The sequence below is a fragment of the Papaver somniferum genome, chromosome 7 (genome assembly GCF_003573695.1).
Source record: "Papaver somniferum cultivar HN1 chromosome 7, ASM357369v1, whole genome shotgun sequence".
Classification (NCBI taxonomy): domain Eukaryota; kingdom Viridiplantae; phylum Streptophyta; class Magnoliopsida; order Ranunculales; family Papaveraceae; genus Papaver; species Papaver somniferum.
Genome location: NC_039364.1, coordinates 248,865,073 through 248,882,682, shown reverse-complemented (window position 1 = coordinate 248,882,682; position 17,610 = coordinate 248,865,073). Strand labels below are relative to the sequence as shown.

General features: G+C 34.9%; 1 protein-coding gene and 3 long non-coding RNA genes across 7 annotated transcripts; 2 read left to right on the top strand and 2 right to left on the bottom strand.

The window, feature by feature from the left end:
• Positions 1–388: 388 nt before the first annotated feature.
• LOC113300096 lies at positions 389–2,770 on the bottom strand. The gene is made up of 2 exons (XR_003335407.1): positions 1,735–2,770; positions 389–1,495 (listed from the first exon to the last, which is right to left on the bottom strand). It is a non-coding gene; the product is annotated as an uncharacterized LOC113300096 (long non-coding RNA).
• A 292-nt stretch (positions 2,771–3,062) lies between these two features.
• Positions 3,063–5,953, top strand: LOC113300095. The gene is made up of 3 exons (XR_003335406.1): positions 3,063–3,291; positions 4,375–5,498; positions 5,593–5,953. It is a non-coding gene; the product is annotated as an uncharacterized LOC113300095 (long non-coding RNA).
• Positions 5,954–7,045: 1,092 nt separating this feature from the next.
• LOC113300094 (myb-related protein 305-like) lies at positions 7,046–9,348 on the top strand. Its single transcript, XM_026549273.1, has 3 exons — positions 7,046–7,251; positions 7,438–7,567; positions 8,564–9,348. The coding sequence occupies exons 1-3, from the start codon at positions 7,116–7,118 to the stop codon at positions 8,922–8,924; spliced, it is 627 nt and encodes a 208-aa protein (XP_026405058.1). The 5' UTR covers positions 7,046–7,115; the 3' UTR covers positions 8,925–9,348.
• A 3,810-nt stretch (positions 9,349–13,158) lies between these two features.
• Positions 13,159–17,045, bottom strand: LOC113300093. Of its 4 annotated transcripts, none has more exons than XR_003335405.1 (5): positions 16,891–17,045; positions 15,887–16,795; positions 15,443–15,631; positions 13,461–14,748; positions 13,159–13,329 (listed from the first exon to the last, which is right to left on the bottom strand). It is a non-coding gene; the product is annotated as an uncharacterized LOC113300093 (long non-coding RNA). The 4 variants fall into 4 exon arrangements; XR_003335403.1 differs by having other exon boundaries at positions 13,159–14,748; positions 15,887–16,546; positions 16,706–16,795; XR_003335404.1 differs by having other exon boundaries at positions 13,159–14,748; positions 15,443–15,649.
• Between the last annotated feature and the right edge of the window lie 565 nt (positions 17,046–17,610).

The window sequence follows — 17,610 nt, the reverse complement described above, 5'->3', positions numbered from 1 at the left end:
GCAAATATAAATCATATCTATCTCATTATTTATTCATTATTAAAAAAAAAAATTATTGCCAATTATCATAAGGTATTTGGAGCTAAATATATTAATTAAATCTTATAATTACTAAAATTTATTATTATCACTCTTAAATTAAGTTTATTAGGGTTTCTTTGTGTGTATATATATGAGTCTACTAAGTATTAGCATGGTCAACCCGAGGAACCCCGGGGGATATAACTTGGGAGGGACTTGGGCAGCACCTCCACGGGTTCCATGAGCAATCAGGACAAAGGATTTCTACCTCGAGCCTGACGCGGCCAAGCCTTCTAACCTGACCAACCAACCCAAGTCCCACCCCTACCAAATATAATACTAATCACAAAGTTGGGACCAAAATTTAAATATCCCAAAAAGAAAAAAGAAAAAAGGAAAATCTAATACACGAGGTACTAGATGACCGTTGCCACAGTGGGAGGGCCGACCGAAAAAATTGACGCAAACTTAACAGTCAGCCGTCAAACACAACGGTCAAGCTAACGGTCAATGACGGAGTAACCGAGTCAACTATCTGACTCGGCTGAATAGGTTCTAGACCAGAGTTGCAAAGGCCTGAGCCATTTTCATAGTCCATACTGTAATGATGCGCCTTCCATATCTTCAGTGTTGCACCATCACGGTGCAATACCTTTCGCTGTAACCTTCAGCTCATACCAACTGCATCTTCTTTTCTGCATCACAGGCGCTACTCTGCATTGCAACATCTCCTCCAGAACTGCAGAAACTTTTCCACAAACCAATTCACCAGTGCCCACTGCTTTAGCTCCATTGCATTGCCATCAACAACACCATCATAACTCAGCTATAACATTCATCTGCAACAAAAACACCAACTGCATTTTCCTGTCACAACCACATCATCTCAATCTGATCCATAAACCTTCACTTAAACTGCAGCTGCAATGCCATCTGTTCTAGCACTGTAATTCAGGCCCTAGCCATTATCACTAACATCATTTCATTATCATCAGCACCAGACAACCCATACTTGATTCACACCCTAACATACATCTAGGAATTTCAGCATCACCTCAGTCCCATGGCAATCACCAAGACCACCTGCTACTCAACTATTGTAACCACCTGCTAGCAGACTCCATCCAACTTGCCGGTTTCATTTCCTGCAACACCTGCTTCTACTCCTTGCTTCTGGCTGCCACAAACCAAAATAAAGTTAAACGCACTTCATTGTTGTCCTTCTAGGTCATCTGCTCCTGCAATTTCTCCACTAGATGCAACAACATACTCTTTACAACTCTTGTATCCAATTCATATCAATCTCTGGCACCAATGCCTCAGCATAACAGTAACACCGTCATGTACCTGCTACCACCTCAAATTATGTCTGCATCACATGCTTCATCACCATCTCAGAAGCTTTGTACCTGCAATACTCACATCAATCTCAACAATAACTCCACCACACCATCACCCATCTCTTCTTCTGCATCTGTAACAGTAAATAGGATTTAATTTTCAAACATATTAACAGAAACATGTTCACTTACACCACATAAAACAATCATAATCAGTAAAACGTGTTAACACTTCGTAAATGTTCAAACATAAGCCCTAATTTATAATCTACATAAAAAACCCAAATTGCATAAACCCTAAAACAGTTAATCATCAAAACAAATTTCAAATGAAAATTTTCAGCAAACCAACGAAATGGGTTTCAGTACTTACAGTTTTGATCGATTATTGTTACTATTCGTCTTCAATTTGTTCTCTACAACTTAATACCACAACAATCTTAACTTAACGAATTAATAAACTATCTCGTCTTCCTTTATCTTCACGAACTAATAACGCTGTAACCCTAACTAAAAATCACTTGTGTAGTCACCATGAATCCAAGATATATTTTCTCTCATGGTGGTCTGCACATCTAGGCGATAATCCGTCACATAGTTAAAAAAAATCGTCACATAGCTGCACGATATCTAGGCGTTCTATAAACTGTAATGTTTCATCTCTGGCAAAGTTGGCTCATAACATTGTTAAACTAAATAAACAAAAATCAATCTTCATTTATGGTGAATAATACAGATCAAAGTACAACCTCAAACATACATACTACTCCGAATGATCATTTAATGCACACAACCTAGCTCTGAATCAAAACTATACATGGACAATACACACACGCAACCTAGCTCCAAATCGAAACTATACATGGACACAGTACACATGTTTCTTGGCGAATCAACTTTCAACAGTATATTGTTCCACACTTCTTAAGATTATGTGGAACACAATGGTACAAAAGAGCCCAAAACTTAACCACATACGATTCCTACAACTTTGATTTAAGTAAACCCATGAAATAAATCATCAATTCATACTCAATTTCAAATTAAAAGAAAATCAAATAAGAAACCCTAAAGTGCCTCTGATTCTGAATGAAATTGACTCCACGATAACAATTCAATTAACTCCACGATAACAATTCCATTTCATTCTTCATCCATCAGCAACTCAAAACACCTATCAATTCAATAAAATCTCAAGGCCTAATCTGAAAAACCTAATCTCCAGTTCTCTCTGAATTATCTTGTTTCCTTGGGTCAGAATCAGCTATTGAGAACAACACCGCTACCGTTATCTAATGCAGGATCAATCTCCTCTTATTTCAATCTCGAAGCCTCCATCTCTGGTTGATAAAGATTGTTGTTCTCAGAAGAAATCGAGAGGAAGAAGAAGAAGAAAGAAAGGGGGAAAAAAATGAAAAAAATGAAAATTTGGAGGTGGTCGGGTTCGACTCTCTGACCTCTATCTCGTTTTTTTTTACCAAAACACCCTCAACAACTGATATATTTCCAACCTCCTTGTCCTTTTTCAGTATGTGAAATTTACGCCATTACCCTCACGTTTCTGTTGTATTTACGACAGTTTCAGAGGAGATTGAAAATATGAAGGGTTACTTTAGTCCTTTTATTGATGATTGAAATCTGTTTGGGACACCAAAATCCAATCTTTTTCTTCAAATTGGGGAAAAAAGTCATGAGCCACAATGACACAAAGTCACCGTATAGAGTCCTCCCTCGCTTCGATCGGTGGGCCTAATAACGTAGTCTTTCTCCAAAAATTCTCACAACCCTAAAAAGCGACTCGCATCTTTTCAAAAAATTTGTCACTCTGAATTCTGAAACCATCATGGAGTCATCAACTACTTCAATCGCCTTTTTCCAACTTAAGCTAAATCTAGTCACTCTGAATCTCTAATTTCGCGAACATCAAAAGGTACAAGCTCCGTTTCTCACTGAGATCTACATGGCACCTCTATTTAATTGGGGTTTCTGTTTTCGTCATCCTCCGGAGACTTACAGCAGGACATTTTCTCACCCCTCTCTCTCTCTCTCTGAAATTTCAATTCCAAAACGGGGTTTCTGTGTATATATATAGGGTTTCTGTTGGATTTAGGGTTTTCTTTCTTCTGTTTTGGTGTGGTTCGTGTGTTCAAAATTAGTGATTGACCATAATCGTACATTATGTGCTCGAAAGGGGATTTTAATTTCCATAATCGTACATGTGAATATGTTGTATTCTGGTTTTGTGTCAGTAATGGCTTTTTCATATGCAAAGCATCATGTTAATTCGAGGAACATAGTCATATATGAATAATTGAATATCGAGGTTAAACAACTTACTTTGTTAGTTTTCTTGCTGGTACCTCAAATGTTTAATATCAACTATAGAGTAATATATGAATTTCATTTCTGATAGATATTGTTTCTCTTCTACGCATTGGTGATAACTCAAATGTATAATGTACAGTAATATATGAATTTCATCTATGATAAATGTTATTAGTCTTCTGCACTTTGATGTGATGGAACCTTGTGATAGGTCACAGTGACAAGAATAGCCATCAGAGGTTTTTAATATAGCAGTTACAGACTTACAGTGTTATACGGGTACTTGTGTTGGTGTCAACACTCCAGTGGCAGAGCGAGTTGGAAAAACAAATGCCCACATGGCTCTACTCATATGTATACACTTAAAACAAATGCCCACATGGCTCTACTCATATGTATACACTTAGGACTCGTGTCTATCTGCAGTAATTCTAGCTAGAGTTTCATCTAATTGTTAGGAAACTTTCATTTGTAATATTATATACATATTATGTATCTACTGATTGAATCACTGATTAAGTAGATGAAAGGCATATGTGCCTATGGTTGAGTAACATGATTATCCTGATCTTATGTCATTTATAAAGCTTCATGCAAGCCTGGGATTATTTTTTTTTAGTATTTCATATCCCCATTGGTTTGCCAGGACTTTGTACTTGCTAATTGTGGCATTTTTGTGTTTCAGCAGTATGTCTGTTCTACACCTGTAAGAGACTTTTGGTTGGTGGAGAAGAACCGGATTATTTGAAAGTGCATTTTTCCAAAAGCTGGAATGAGATGCGCCACCTATTTATCATGGAGGTGCGATCATTTATCATTCCACCCTCCAGTCTCCCTTTTTAGCCACTTATTCTCTGTTAGGTGATTGCATATCTCTGGCCTCCTATCATACTCTGAGCAGTTTTGACTTCTTTATGCATTGTTACTTTGCTTAGTGACAGATTCTTGTCAGCATATATACATCATGAACATGAATCTGAAAATATTATATGTGAATTACAAACACGACCAATGTGCACATACTTGAAATGTGGTATCCATGGTCTGCAAACAATCAGTTAAGTCATAAAGGAGCATAATAATGCAGGAAAATAAATCATAAAGTTATTTGTTATAACATTGTAGTACCTCATATAAGCCTCACTAGTTGTTGGAGATTCATTTATTTCTTGTTACTATTCAGATGCTATGGAGTTCTATTGAGAAGTTCCCCCTTCACATGTTACTCTTGTTACGTTTCACCTTCCTCTTTGCACGAACTTGGTGGAAATTCCTGTTGGTTTGACTGATTTCTCGCACAACAGATTGTAGTATTCTATATTTCATGATAGTGATGATGTATGCAATAAGTTATAAGCCTAAGATTGGCTTCTAAGTAGTTTGCATATGACAAATTTCAAGTGTACCTCTTTACTTGCACTTTTATATTTTGCTAACCTGTGCAAGGGTCTTCATGCTTAACCTAGTCCCGAGATTTATAAGGTATTAAGTGTCATAAATTAATATATTTTTTAATTCATAATGCTTCAGGGTGGTATGAATTCTGATTATACCTGATAGTCATACAGTTATCAGATTTGGTAACAGAAAAATTATAGACAATGGTTTATTGATAACCAGTTGTTTTTTCTTAAAGATGGAATAAGATAGAGCAATAGCTTGCGGAATATTTAGGATTAAGAAAGTTAAATGGAAAAAGTTTCACTATGTACCCACGATACAAATGCAGATTGTCTTGCAGATAAACCTAATGCATTAACCAAAGGGGAGTTGAAGGATCTTGTGGAATTTTGGGTTAGTGAAGAGCATCAGGTAAGTTCACACATCTGACATGTATGGTTTTAAGTTCTGGGAATACATTCATGTCCAATCAATTCTGACTTGTGTATTCATAGGGTACTTTCAGATTGCAATGTCAAGAGTAGAAGCCACTAAAAAGCCAAGCACACAGTGGGCAGGAAAAACTGTTCAATGCAAAGCTGAAATGGTACATACACAAGTTGGTCTTTACAGTCGCTTTTCACTTTGCAACTTTAAAGTTATTCAAGGTGATATTGTTTGGTCGTGGATTTGAATGTTCATGGTTAAGAGATATTAATTTGAAGTAAAAAGTTTCTCTACTGGTTAATATGAAAGTCTGAGATTCTATAAATTAATTTGTTTCTTTTCTTGTGGTAAAATTGGATTTTCTATACTCTGTATAACATATAATGAAATTTGAATTCTTTGTTTTAATTCAATGTATGTGTGAAATTCTCTTATGAAAACAATTTTGCTGTATTATCAGTAATGGTTTCTTGCGGCGCTTGTTGTAGCAAAAAAAGGCTTTTAACTGCAGCAGTTGTACAAAAATTAAAGAAAGAAAATGTCTTTTTGCCACTTTTTATTGCCTCGCCGTTTGGTGTCGCAAAAGATTTTGAAAGAAAAGAAAGTAACTAATAAAAAACGATATTTTTGCCTAATGTTATTACCTCACCATTTAGTGTGGCATAAAAGCCCAGCTGTTGCCGCAGTGTTCTAAAGTGAGGCAATAAGCTCGTCACATAGGTTGTTGCCACAGGTGTGGCAAATGTTTCTTATGTGGTAAAACTTCCCATAACGTAACCACTCTTGCTCTAAACAAATAACTTGCTCAAAAAATCTACTATAATTCATAGGTTAATTTCTGATAAATCTCTTGAATTTACAAGGAATTTAGAGGGGTTAAGACTGTCAAGTCTTAAACGGGCAAAAATTAAAGTCAGCAAAAAAAACTTATCATATGCTCAAAATCAATGGATAGAAGAGGTCATTACACAGTAAAAAAAAATCTCCATGGCTGCTGCCTATTTATAGTAAGCACCAATAACATTGCGAAGAGAAGGATCCTAACAAGAGCTACAACCCTAAAAGTGAAAAAGAACGAAAAAGAGAACGGGAGAGATGTTATGAACAAACAAATGCATAAGAGTCGAATTTTTGAGAAAGATACATCAATGTCATGATGCATTTTGCATGACAAATTTGTACATAAGGGTTTCATGTTTTGTTTTCCTTAAATTAAACTAAATTAAATTAATTAAATTCTATCTAAAGAAATACAATGAATTGAGACCTATATTTCTTAATAAGACTGAAAATACGAATAACAAACGAAATGCCGGGGACGTAGGCATGTTACCATGTGTGCATGGATGCATCTCATGCACACATAATTTTATGTGTGCATGTATGCCTTTATCAAATTAGCTTACGATGGTTAACTATAAAATATATAAGAATTACGTCAAAATAATGTCATTAACATGAAAATTAGGTCAAATATTCTGCTTTCAAACCTGATCAAGATGAATCAGTTGGGATAAACTGTTAAAGGAACTAGACTGTCTATAAAAACCCTAGCCACCTTATTTCTCTTCTTTGCAAATCGATATCTTCATCCTCAGAAAGATGGATAAAAGACCTTGCAGTTCTCAAGAATCTGAAGTAAGAAAAGGTCCATGGACTATGGAAGAAGACATGATTTTAATAAACTATATAGCAAATCACGGAGAAGGTGTTTGGAACTCACTTGCTAGATCAGCTGGTAATTAACTCATCATCGAACGTTTGAATTCTCGGTTCACCCAAGTCATTGACGATATATATCTGATAATTCTTAGGTATTCTGTATATATATATATATATATATATATATATATACATGTTAGAAATCAGTTTTTTTCCCATGCATGTTAATGTTTACTGTTTTTAAATTATATGGTATATGAAGGTCTCAACCGTACTGGGAAGAGTTGCCGTCTTCGCTGGCTCAACTACTTGAGACCCGATGTTCGGAGGGGTAATATAACACCTGAAGAACAACTCCTGATCATGGAATTACATGCTAAGTGGGGAAATAGGTGAGTAAGACATGATATTACTTACAATTTTCTTGGCATATGTTTTTACATCTTTTGCTTTTGACAATCTGATTTAGAAACAAGGTATCTTTTGGTGTTTCCCTTTCTTCTTATTTGTGGATCAAGCAAAAAATAAAATAAATTATTTCTATCTAACTATAAGATAAATCTTGGTTATATATACAGTTTTCATCATATTTTACTCTTTTAACGTTGTTCTTTTATCAATAATATTTTTCCTTTAATCAAGTAATGTTGTTCAGTTTATCTTCTTCATGCTTTACTCTTATTTTCATTGGTTCCGGAGTTGGCTACTTTGTGGTGTAGATTGTCCACGACCTCTTGATACTGATGACCAACTTCGTGATAAAATTGGGAAACTAAGATTTAGCCACGATCATCCTCCGAGTAAAAACGACCTAGTATATAATATATGATTAATGAAGGCATTCTTCTAATTAAGAAAAATCAAGTTAGTAATCTTAAAAGGAGTTTAGGTCGACCGTGTTCGAAACTTACGTGTTGGGGATCGAAACGGGATCAGTTATCACTTATCATATGCATGCATGTCACTATAGGTAAATGCGTAGATTCTCAAAACTGGAACATAATCTCGTTGATATTGGGCCTTTGGTTAAGATAGTGCCACGTAATATGTCTTAGTTTAGTTCTATCTTTCTAAACATTAACTTGCTCAGATCTAAAATATTCAGCCCAGAAAACTTTAGCTAAAATTAAAAAAGTGAGGTAAGCCAACTCTATAAGTTTTTTCCATGGCTGAGGCCCGCTTATATCTCTATCCAGGTGAACTGCAATTGGGGCAAGACCGCAAGTGTGGTGCACGTTGTAGGTTCCAAATTCCAATATTCGAATCAAGCAAAGCAGTTTTGAAAAAATAATGACCTAAACGAGTTCGTTTAGCTTTGATAATAAAACAACAAAATCCCTGTTTATGTTGTTGGTGATTAATTTCAATTAATACAATTAACGTTACAGGTGGTCAAAAATTGCGAGGCACCTACCGGGAAGAACTGATAACGAGATAAAGAATTTTTGGAGGACAAAAATCCAAAAGCATATGAAACAACCAGGTGATAACTCGTCACAAAATCCTGGACAAACTAGTACCGATTTACAACATTGCGGTGGGGCCAGCACAAGTACTCAAACATCTACGACGGAAGACGGTGTCGAAAATTATTCACCAATTTATACAGCCGATCACCATCTTCATCAACACCTTCACCATAACCATCCAAGTTTTCCCCCGAATACATTACCACCCCCGGAAACTAACAATGAAAACTTTTGGGGTATGGAGGATTTATGGTCTATGCAGTTACTTAATGGTGATTAAGTAACTTTAATTAAATAAACACTCATCATCATTTTAAATTATTCACTAAAAAGGATTATATATATTTGGGAACCGTGAGAGGTTTATTTATATAGGTGTGTTTATAAATAAAAACATACATATGGATATAGTACTAGAGTTTGAATTGCTTCGTTTTATTGTTGCGGAAGACTTATATATGTGTTGAGGCACCTGTGTGTAATACAAAATTACATGGTTCGGTAGCTACACTAAGTAATTTACTATTTTATAGGGTTAATTTTATTCTTTTGGTTAGAGAAAAATTGCGTGTAGTCGAGATTTGAGCTCAAAACCTCGCATTGTTATAGGATTAGGAATAAAATATGTATCCTTATAATGAATGGATGAACAAGATCTTAACTGAAAATAACATAAGCAATTGAATGATTAAAAGGGAAATTCATTTCATAGCCATAGATCATGAAGAAAAAGTTGGGTTAAATTTTGTAAAAATGTATTGTTTTGTAAAAGAAGTGGACAGATTATTACTAGATTTTAGTACTATGAAGATATTAACAGTCCACGTCAGAAAATAGATAACTAAACAAATTACAAAATATTATTTTAGAGTGCTATATATATCCCCCGGTGTTCCTATGAAGCTCGTAATACAGTCCCAACTTTTCAAAAAGAAATTGGAAAAAAGTCCATGAGGAGGGCATAATGGATGCATGAAAGTAATCTACTTTACCTCATCTGGAACATCAAGAATCGATCGTGGGCTTCATCAATTTCTTCTCTATTCTGGGTACCAAGAATAAATCAAGCGGTGTGATGATGATACGAGAAGAAAGACTTCATATGGGTTTGAGGCAGATCTCCTTCTTATTTTTTCCTTTTCTCCATGACTTTCTCGTACGTGGAACCATGTATGGCATCAGTGCACCACTCATACCCTATTTAACCTCTTATTTATGTTGAGCAACGATTGGAGTTTGGAAGAGTTATCTCATCCATGTAGCCCTCGATGCAGGACTTGGTGCCGTGGAGATGATCCAAAGAATGATTTTTAATTTATATGTTTTATTTCTTGCCGGTTAGAAAAATTCTCATCGATGATCTTATCATGTGGAAAAATCATGCACATGGTTCGCCACCTCGTAAAAAAGTCACCGTAAAACAGCATAGGTTTACAATGTTAAATGGATAGCTCGGCCTTACAAACTGAACAATTGGATTATAAGTTTTATAATGAAATGATTTTGGAATAATAAAGAAAGAATATTGGTTTGATCAAAAATGTTTGCACAGATAACGGTTGGATAGTTAACATAACAGTTCGATTAGCAACATGGGCAATATAACTCTTCATGAGGTCTCGCTTTTTTAACTTCAGGATCTAGTATTGCATTTTTTTTTGTGAGGTTAAGATCTTTGTATACTCGCAAAACGTATATATATTTCGTCAAAAACTAAAATAAAAACCGGTTTGATTTTTGTCGTTTTAGAAAACGAAGTAAAAAAAAAAGTGAATAAAAAAAAATCACATCATCTTTCACCTTATCTCTTCCCTTTCCATTAGTATACAAAGACGGCATATAATACACCTAGGGTGATGATCAGAACATGTTACAGGACGTATACTACTGATGATGATGATTTCAGTCTCCCTGCAAGCTGATCGTCAGTATATGTGCGTCCCCATCTTCTGAACGGCCCAAAAATGTTTTCCCTAAAGTTCAGCTCTTATAACACCAATGGTGCGATAGCATATTGTTCGTTTTTTTTTCTTCTTTTTACTGTATTATATATATACACACACTTATTTATTTTCTCTTCTAAGTGTGTATGAACTTTCTTGTTTTTGCTTCGAAAAATAAATAAATATATGTTTATTAGTCGTAGAATATATAGTGATTTTTTCCTTTCCTTAATAATCGAGATATATGCCGAAGAGTAAATTAAAAAGCTTGTTCTTTCGCAATTCATGGAACATGATTGGCAGAAATATACTTGATAAACTCGTACGTGGTCTTCGTTCATAATAGTACATAACTACGTACATATAATAGAATTAAAAAGGGCCCCACTAATAGGAGAAAATGGTAGATACAAGAAATTTGAGCTGTCACTAGCTGACTAGCAGTTGAGTAATAACAAAGACAAATACAAGGTTAACAAGAAAATAGAAGAAAGAAAAAGAAAGATCGCAAAAAGTATACGCGAATAAGCTACAATGTTTCATCTTCGTGTTGCTTCCGATGAAGCCCCAGTAATCACCCACCCAACAGGAAATTCGACAACTGTTTAGGTTACAGATGCGATTGGCATAATAACGTTATTGATATCTCTGGAAGTGGTTAAGACATATACCCTTAAAATTTGGAACTTAGTCGTTGAATAGAGATTGAAGATTTCATCTATAGGCTACAGCCGAGAGTTAGGTTAATCAAAGGAGCTAATTTCTTAGCAATTTCGGATATATATATATATATAGCATATACGTTTCACTTGGGCGGGTGTATCATGTGATATTTGTGATGTATGAGGAGCAATAACTGATTATGATGGCTATGAATCTCATGACAGTGCATGCATCAGGTGATGACATAAAATGAATGTCATATAAGCATTTGTAAAATCTAGAATTGTCCGAAGGAATCAGAGGATATATATAGATAGACGTAGTGCAAATAGGTAAGCTACAAAACTGCACCACATACGATAGTCATGCATGCATGGAGAAAAATATAATGCCTAAAAACATGTCTATTATCTCCACTCCACGAGTATAATGCATGCATTCATCAAAATTATGGTATGCATCACGTTTTGCAAAAGTGTATTGTATCCGACTGCATAAAAATTAAACACGTTGTAAAATAAAGCAATCGAATAATCTATACATTTAAAGAAAAACTCAACTCTCCTTTTGAATGTTATCGTATATCTCAAGCTGGCCATGCAAGAAATAAATAGATTCGGACGTAAACCTAACTCCATATCTCCTCTCAATCTCAAATTCAAACACGACGAAATTTAATTCATTCTCATCTCTAATATCATCACATGTTTGATGTTTACATCTCCTTTAGATGACCCCACGTGTATCCAACATGTTACCACGTGATGAAATGAAATTTTATTTTATCTACAAGTTACTGTAAACCCTTGATTTTTTTTATCGAACATGCATTAGATTCAATATTGGGAAATGGAGAAGAAGACATAGGAGTACTAGGTACTAATTCACGAAAATGGTCGGATAGAAGAAAGATGAAATACTAGAGGAGGAGTATAAGTTAACGACACAATTGATGATGGAGAGTTTAGAGTATATGCAAAAGTCATTACATATGAAAAGCAGTTTCTTTATGGGTACTGTTTGTTTGCTTGCTTTCGGCAACTACATACGCACACTTGCAATCAACCACGTTTTTGAAATGTGATATGGAAAGAGACAACGTATACAAATTAAACATGTGGAAAAAGCAAAGAAAACAAATCAAGCAAAGACAAAATGTGGTACTATATCTATCTAGCTAAATAGGTACATAGCTCTAGAGGTATCTCTACTTTCACGATATATCTATTGTCATAGTACCATTAAATGAGGGATGGATAGATCTCTGGAAGTAGAAAACAAACGTGATGGAATTTCAAACAACTTGTATGATGGAATCACATGTGTTTGATTTACTTAGATGTGCCAGTTACAATTATTGTCTGCAGAGCACTGCATGCGTTGCTTTTCTCATTTTCAACTGTTACGATCCCTCTACACAAATTTCAACTGTTACGATCCCTCTACACAAAACGTGTTCTTGAATTGTATTGTTATATACATACAAAAACATCTAATGTTAACTAAGGTCCACCCACCACTGACCTTAGAAGATGGTCTTTTGATGCTATCAAGCATTGCTTAAAGTACGTGCCCGTGTTCCGACTATAGCAAGCTACGTAAAGTCATTCTAAGTTACTGAGGAGCTATGCAGGCCAAAAACAAAGAGCTAACTGTTATCAGCTTTGCTAAATCCCATGAAGTATAATACTTTTCTGGGCAACAAAAATTGATCAACGCTGCTCAGTTGTTACATCTATCCAATGAACCCACCCGCACAAAAATGATAATATTGCTCATGATGATGAGAACGAAATATTATTTCTTTGTAGATATTTTTTTCACATATTTCACATACCAGTTCATTCTAGAACTTGCAGCACCACTGTTTTTTTCTTTATTTTTGAAAAACCTAATGTGAGAAAATCATAATGCAAATGAAATACCAAACTGATACGCAAGCAATCCACAACAATCAAGACAACTTCAAAATGAAAACAAACAAAAATGAATCTCAACTCTTTAGTTTCCCCATATGAATTTCACCGAATCTAGACCACCTTCCTTGCGTTGTCATAAGATTTCTGTTTAGAATTTATTCTGGCCATATCATACAAGTAAAGATACATTTAAGATAATAGAAAAGACATTATCAAAAAGTGAAGTTGAGCCATAAACCCATCATGTTCTTCATGAAGTAGTGGCATTTGAAATAGAATCAAAAGATGCACCTTTTGCCTTTGCGCCGTTTAAAAATCAAGCAAGTGCAGCTATTGTTGTGTTCACTTCCCACTTTTCCATTCCTTTTGGATATAAGACCACCGTGGTTCACTTCAGCAACCACTTTTATGTCTCAACTTGGAATTGAAGAAATTGTTTCTACTATCTGCCCTGATAAACATCCTCGCACTTGGAGTTACAACTAAATAAATGTACTATTGACTGCAACACCAACCCTTTCATGGGAAACTCATGCATCAAGTAGAATTAGTCCTGCAAGTAACTCCATAAACATACCTCTTCGCCGTTAAACATTAACATCTTCCTATCAAAGAACAAAAAAACTGATGATGATGTGTATACCATGTATATGACCAAGTTTCCAAAATCTGTTGAACAGAACCCATCAACTAAAGTCAAACATCCAAATTTAAAATTGAGCAGACATAAGCCAAATCTAGCAATTAGAAAAGCTCTTTATGATCATTACTGTAAGAGTTAATATCTAAAGTTGGTAAGAAGGTCATTAATAGTTAACTAAAAAATCTTCATAAATGGTATTTTTCAGTAAATCAATTTCTCAAATTTACAGTGATCTTTTGTTCGAAACGTGGTGTTTTTAGTAAATCCAATTCTGAAATACTGTACTCGGTGATCTTTTGTTTACACAATCATCCAAGTTATCTAAGAGGGTTTTGTACAACATTTACAAACAGATACGCTGACCATAGGCCATGCCAGAAGAAATTTTACTCTTCAGGTAAGTCAATTGTTAAGAAAAAAGAAGTTGGAACCCTACTTTTCAAGATCACAATGTTTTTGTGGACTGGAGACACATCCAACTGTTACTTTACCTAATTAAAAAACATGTGTGTAAGAGCTTAACCCGTACCATACAGATGTGGACATGCCGCCCGCCCATCGTAAATTTACTTCACTACCTCATTGTTATAATTATCGTTAGAGCTTGATGACAGCTCCACGCTACGACGGTCAGAAACCAAATCTACAAATTATAATCCCTTGAATAGGTCCACATATCAAACAAATATGATTTAATAGGAGTCGAGGCAACTTCTTATGGTAAAATGAAGGAGTAGACGAATTTAGAAGCATATAATTTGTATGGTGAAGTTAAGCTTTGCGAGGATAATTTCAAGTTGTCAACCATGAAAAAGAAAGAAATAGGAAAACAGAAAGTTGTTGCTAGATACCAAATTACTTTGAACATATAGAGCCTCGATTTTCCTTGCTGATTTAACTCCATGGAGCGAAGCCGTTCAGAGTCATCAATCTTGCCTACACCCCAGCAAAAGATAATCAAATAAAGTCATCAGGGTAAAAATGCAGACTACGACTTTTCGTAATATCAAAAATCAAAATGGTTAACTTGATTACCTTCATGAGACAAATACAAGTCAACCTGTTAGATTATAGTATTAAGCACCACAGCACTAACAATTTTATAGTAGCTAAAATATTATAAGTTAAATAATACTTATTACGTTATCTGATATAATGATCCATGAGAGCAATGAAGAGTTCGTTCTTATTGTCCATAGACAAAGGATGCAAAAGATTTGACTAAACTTGGAGGACTGGGAAACAGAACCTAAGTTTATCTCATGAAATATTTTCCTAGTGCCAATCAATTGGAAAAAACACTCCACTCCTTTATGATATTAATACTCTATCATAACTTTGCGCAAGACAGAATGCTCAACAACAATATGGCTTACATACAACAAAGAAATCTAAAGCCAATTTCAAGGTAGAACATATGTTTGAGAGTGATTATTCACAGTTGGAGGCAAACTCATTCTCCGCAATTAAAATCAGCTTGACGAAAACCTAATAGCTCATCACGGCAATTAGTTTTCTAGAAACTCAAAACAACATCAACCATCTATGCGGCCAAAAATAATTAAAATTTTACTATGTATAACGCTCTTCGACAACAATGTAGTATTGCTGTAATCATTTTACAAATTACCTCTGTTGATTGATGGAAGAGGTACTTCCACAGGACCTAAGGACCTTAATCTTGCTCATACTGTAATGGATAGATTGGCTACTGGCATTAAGACAACCTGCCATAGTAAAGTCCGAAAACCCCCTCCCCTCTCCGAGTCTATGGATTCACATTCTCTTCTCAATTCTTAGTTGGCTGTTATGGTTGTACCTGTTTTTTTAACAAAACCTATTCAGGACATGAACGGAAAGAAATTAAAGATAACCTTTAAAGTAACTAATAGTGCATTCATTCAATAATAATTGCAGATAATCTTTTGTAACTCTAACAGCCCCTACAATGTAATACAATTGAATCAGTTGATGACCAACAACACACTCCATATTCATTGTAATTTGAAACAGATGTCTGAGAAATTCAACAATTATTGCTGACATAATTTTCCAAAAGTGTGCTAATTCATACCTCTTTTGCTTGTCAAATGGTGTTTAACCGACAAAAGTGCAGAGTTTGTGGCCTTCCAACGAAGGAGTTTAACAATTAGAAATGGTGGAACAATAATAAGGATTTTTATCAATTAGAGATGGTGGGAGAATATTTCCAGCAAACCAAAAATTAACAAATCTAACAAAAGTTTAAAGTTATTCTTTAGAGCACCCATACTTCTCACCTGAAAAGAAAATAACTACACGATCACCACAAATAGATATGGTGTGGTGTACAAAGTTGGCAGTCTACTCCACCAATGGGTCTTCTTGAAAAACTTGTGACCCTACCATTTCTGCAAATCATTTGAGCAACCCACTGGTACCCATATTCGGCCAGGATTGCTAATAAATTGAGCTATGGAGCCAATGATAAATTTAGTACCGAAGCTAATAAAATTTAGTACCGAAACTAATACATGATTACAATGTAAAACAACACACTAACCAACAGCACTTGCTAGATGTATAGAAATTGTTCGAAAATAGTTATTCAAAGCAAAGAAAAACGATAATACTTGTGACGTACTGAAAGAAAAGAATATCAATCAAAAGAACTAATTTTGCAAGGAAAAAAGTTACGTGATAAACTTTTACAGTAGCCTGGACAACTACATTATGGCGATGGTGGTGACGGAGTCTGTTGAGAAAAAACACAAACCCAGATATCCAAAACAGGCAAACTGCAAAATGAAGTTAATTTCTAGAGTATAGGCACACCTGCATTCTAGTGGTGGTGGGATAGTGTCTTTTGATGAAAAAAACCCTAAAAAATAAAAATAAAAATAAAAATGCAAACCTCGAATATTCGCAAGCTTGGTGGTGACTCAATATAAACCTCGAATGTAAAAGCTGGAGGTGGTTGTGATTCTATCATAATGAATATGCACTATGATAATAACACAGAAAAATTAAAAAATAAATCAGAGAAAAGTAATAAACTGAAAGGAAATAAATAAAAGAAGAAGATTTGTGATCACTTACATTACATCGAAACGGGTCTGGTTGTTGTGGTGCCGACAGTGATTAAGGTTATGTTAAATTAGGATGAGAGATGTGTAGGTGGTGGAGAAGAAACGGGGATGCGGAGCTAGCTTGAATAGTTCAGAGATATCAAGTAATGTATTATGTGGGTTGTTCTTCTGATATATAATCATGGAATTATGCTTCAAAAAGAATATAATCATGGAATTTAGATTTGAGAATTGTTTCGTCCATAAAAACCGACCCGCTGGTCCAAAAAACTTTTAAAAACGCAAAATTACCAAGCTACCCAGTAACCACAGATATGTGTGTCAAAGTAACAGGTGAATAAGGAGGTTTGCGGTTGTTTTTTCAGTTTTCTCTGAGTTTTTCATAGTTTCCTTCGCTCTTCTAAAACTTAAACTGCATAACCCTAAACTGCGTCTTCTTTTCTGGAAAGCGAATCAAAAAATCTCAATAAAAAATCATGAGATTCAGATGACAAATTCAAAATCATCAGTTTTAGAAATAAGCACCACTATCAGTTATACTTACATTTCTAAGTCACCAACAACAAAGACTTGTTAGACACTTGATAGTTGATATGTAGTGTTTTTAGTGTTAGACATACTACATATTGGTATGTTTAGTCTTGGATAAGCACCACTATCAGTTATACTTACATTTCTAAGTCACCAACAACAAAGACCAAACAGAAAGCAGCAGCAGCTAAATCACCGC

Coding starts and splice junctions, on each gene's coding strand:
- LOC113300094 (XM_026549273.1), top strand. CDS start 7,116: ATGGATAAAAGACCTTGCAGTTCTCAAGAATCTGAAGTAAGAAAAGGT. Junction 7,252..7,437: donor CTCACTTGCTAGATCAGCTG/GTAATTAACTCA, acceptor TGGTATATGAAG/GTCTCAACCGTACTGGGAAG. Junction 7,568..8,563: donor CATGCTAAGTGGGGAAATAG/GTGAGTAAGACA, acceptor TTAACGTTACAG/GTGGTCAAAAATTGCGAGGC.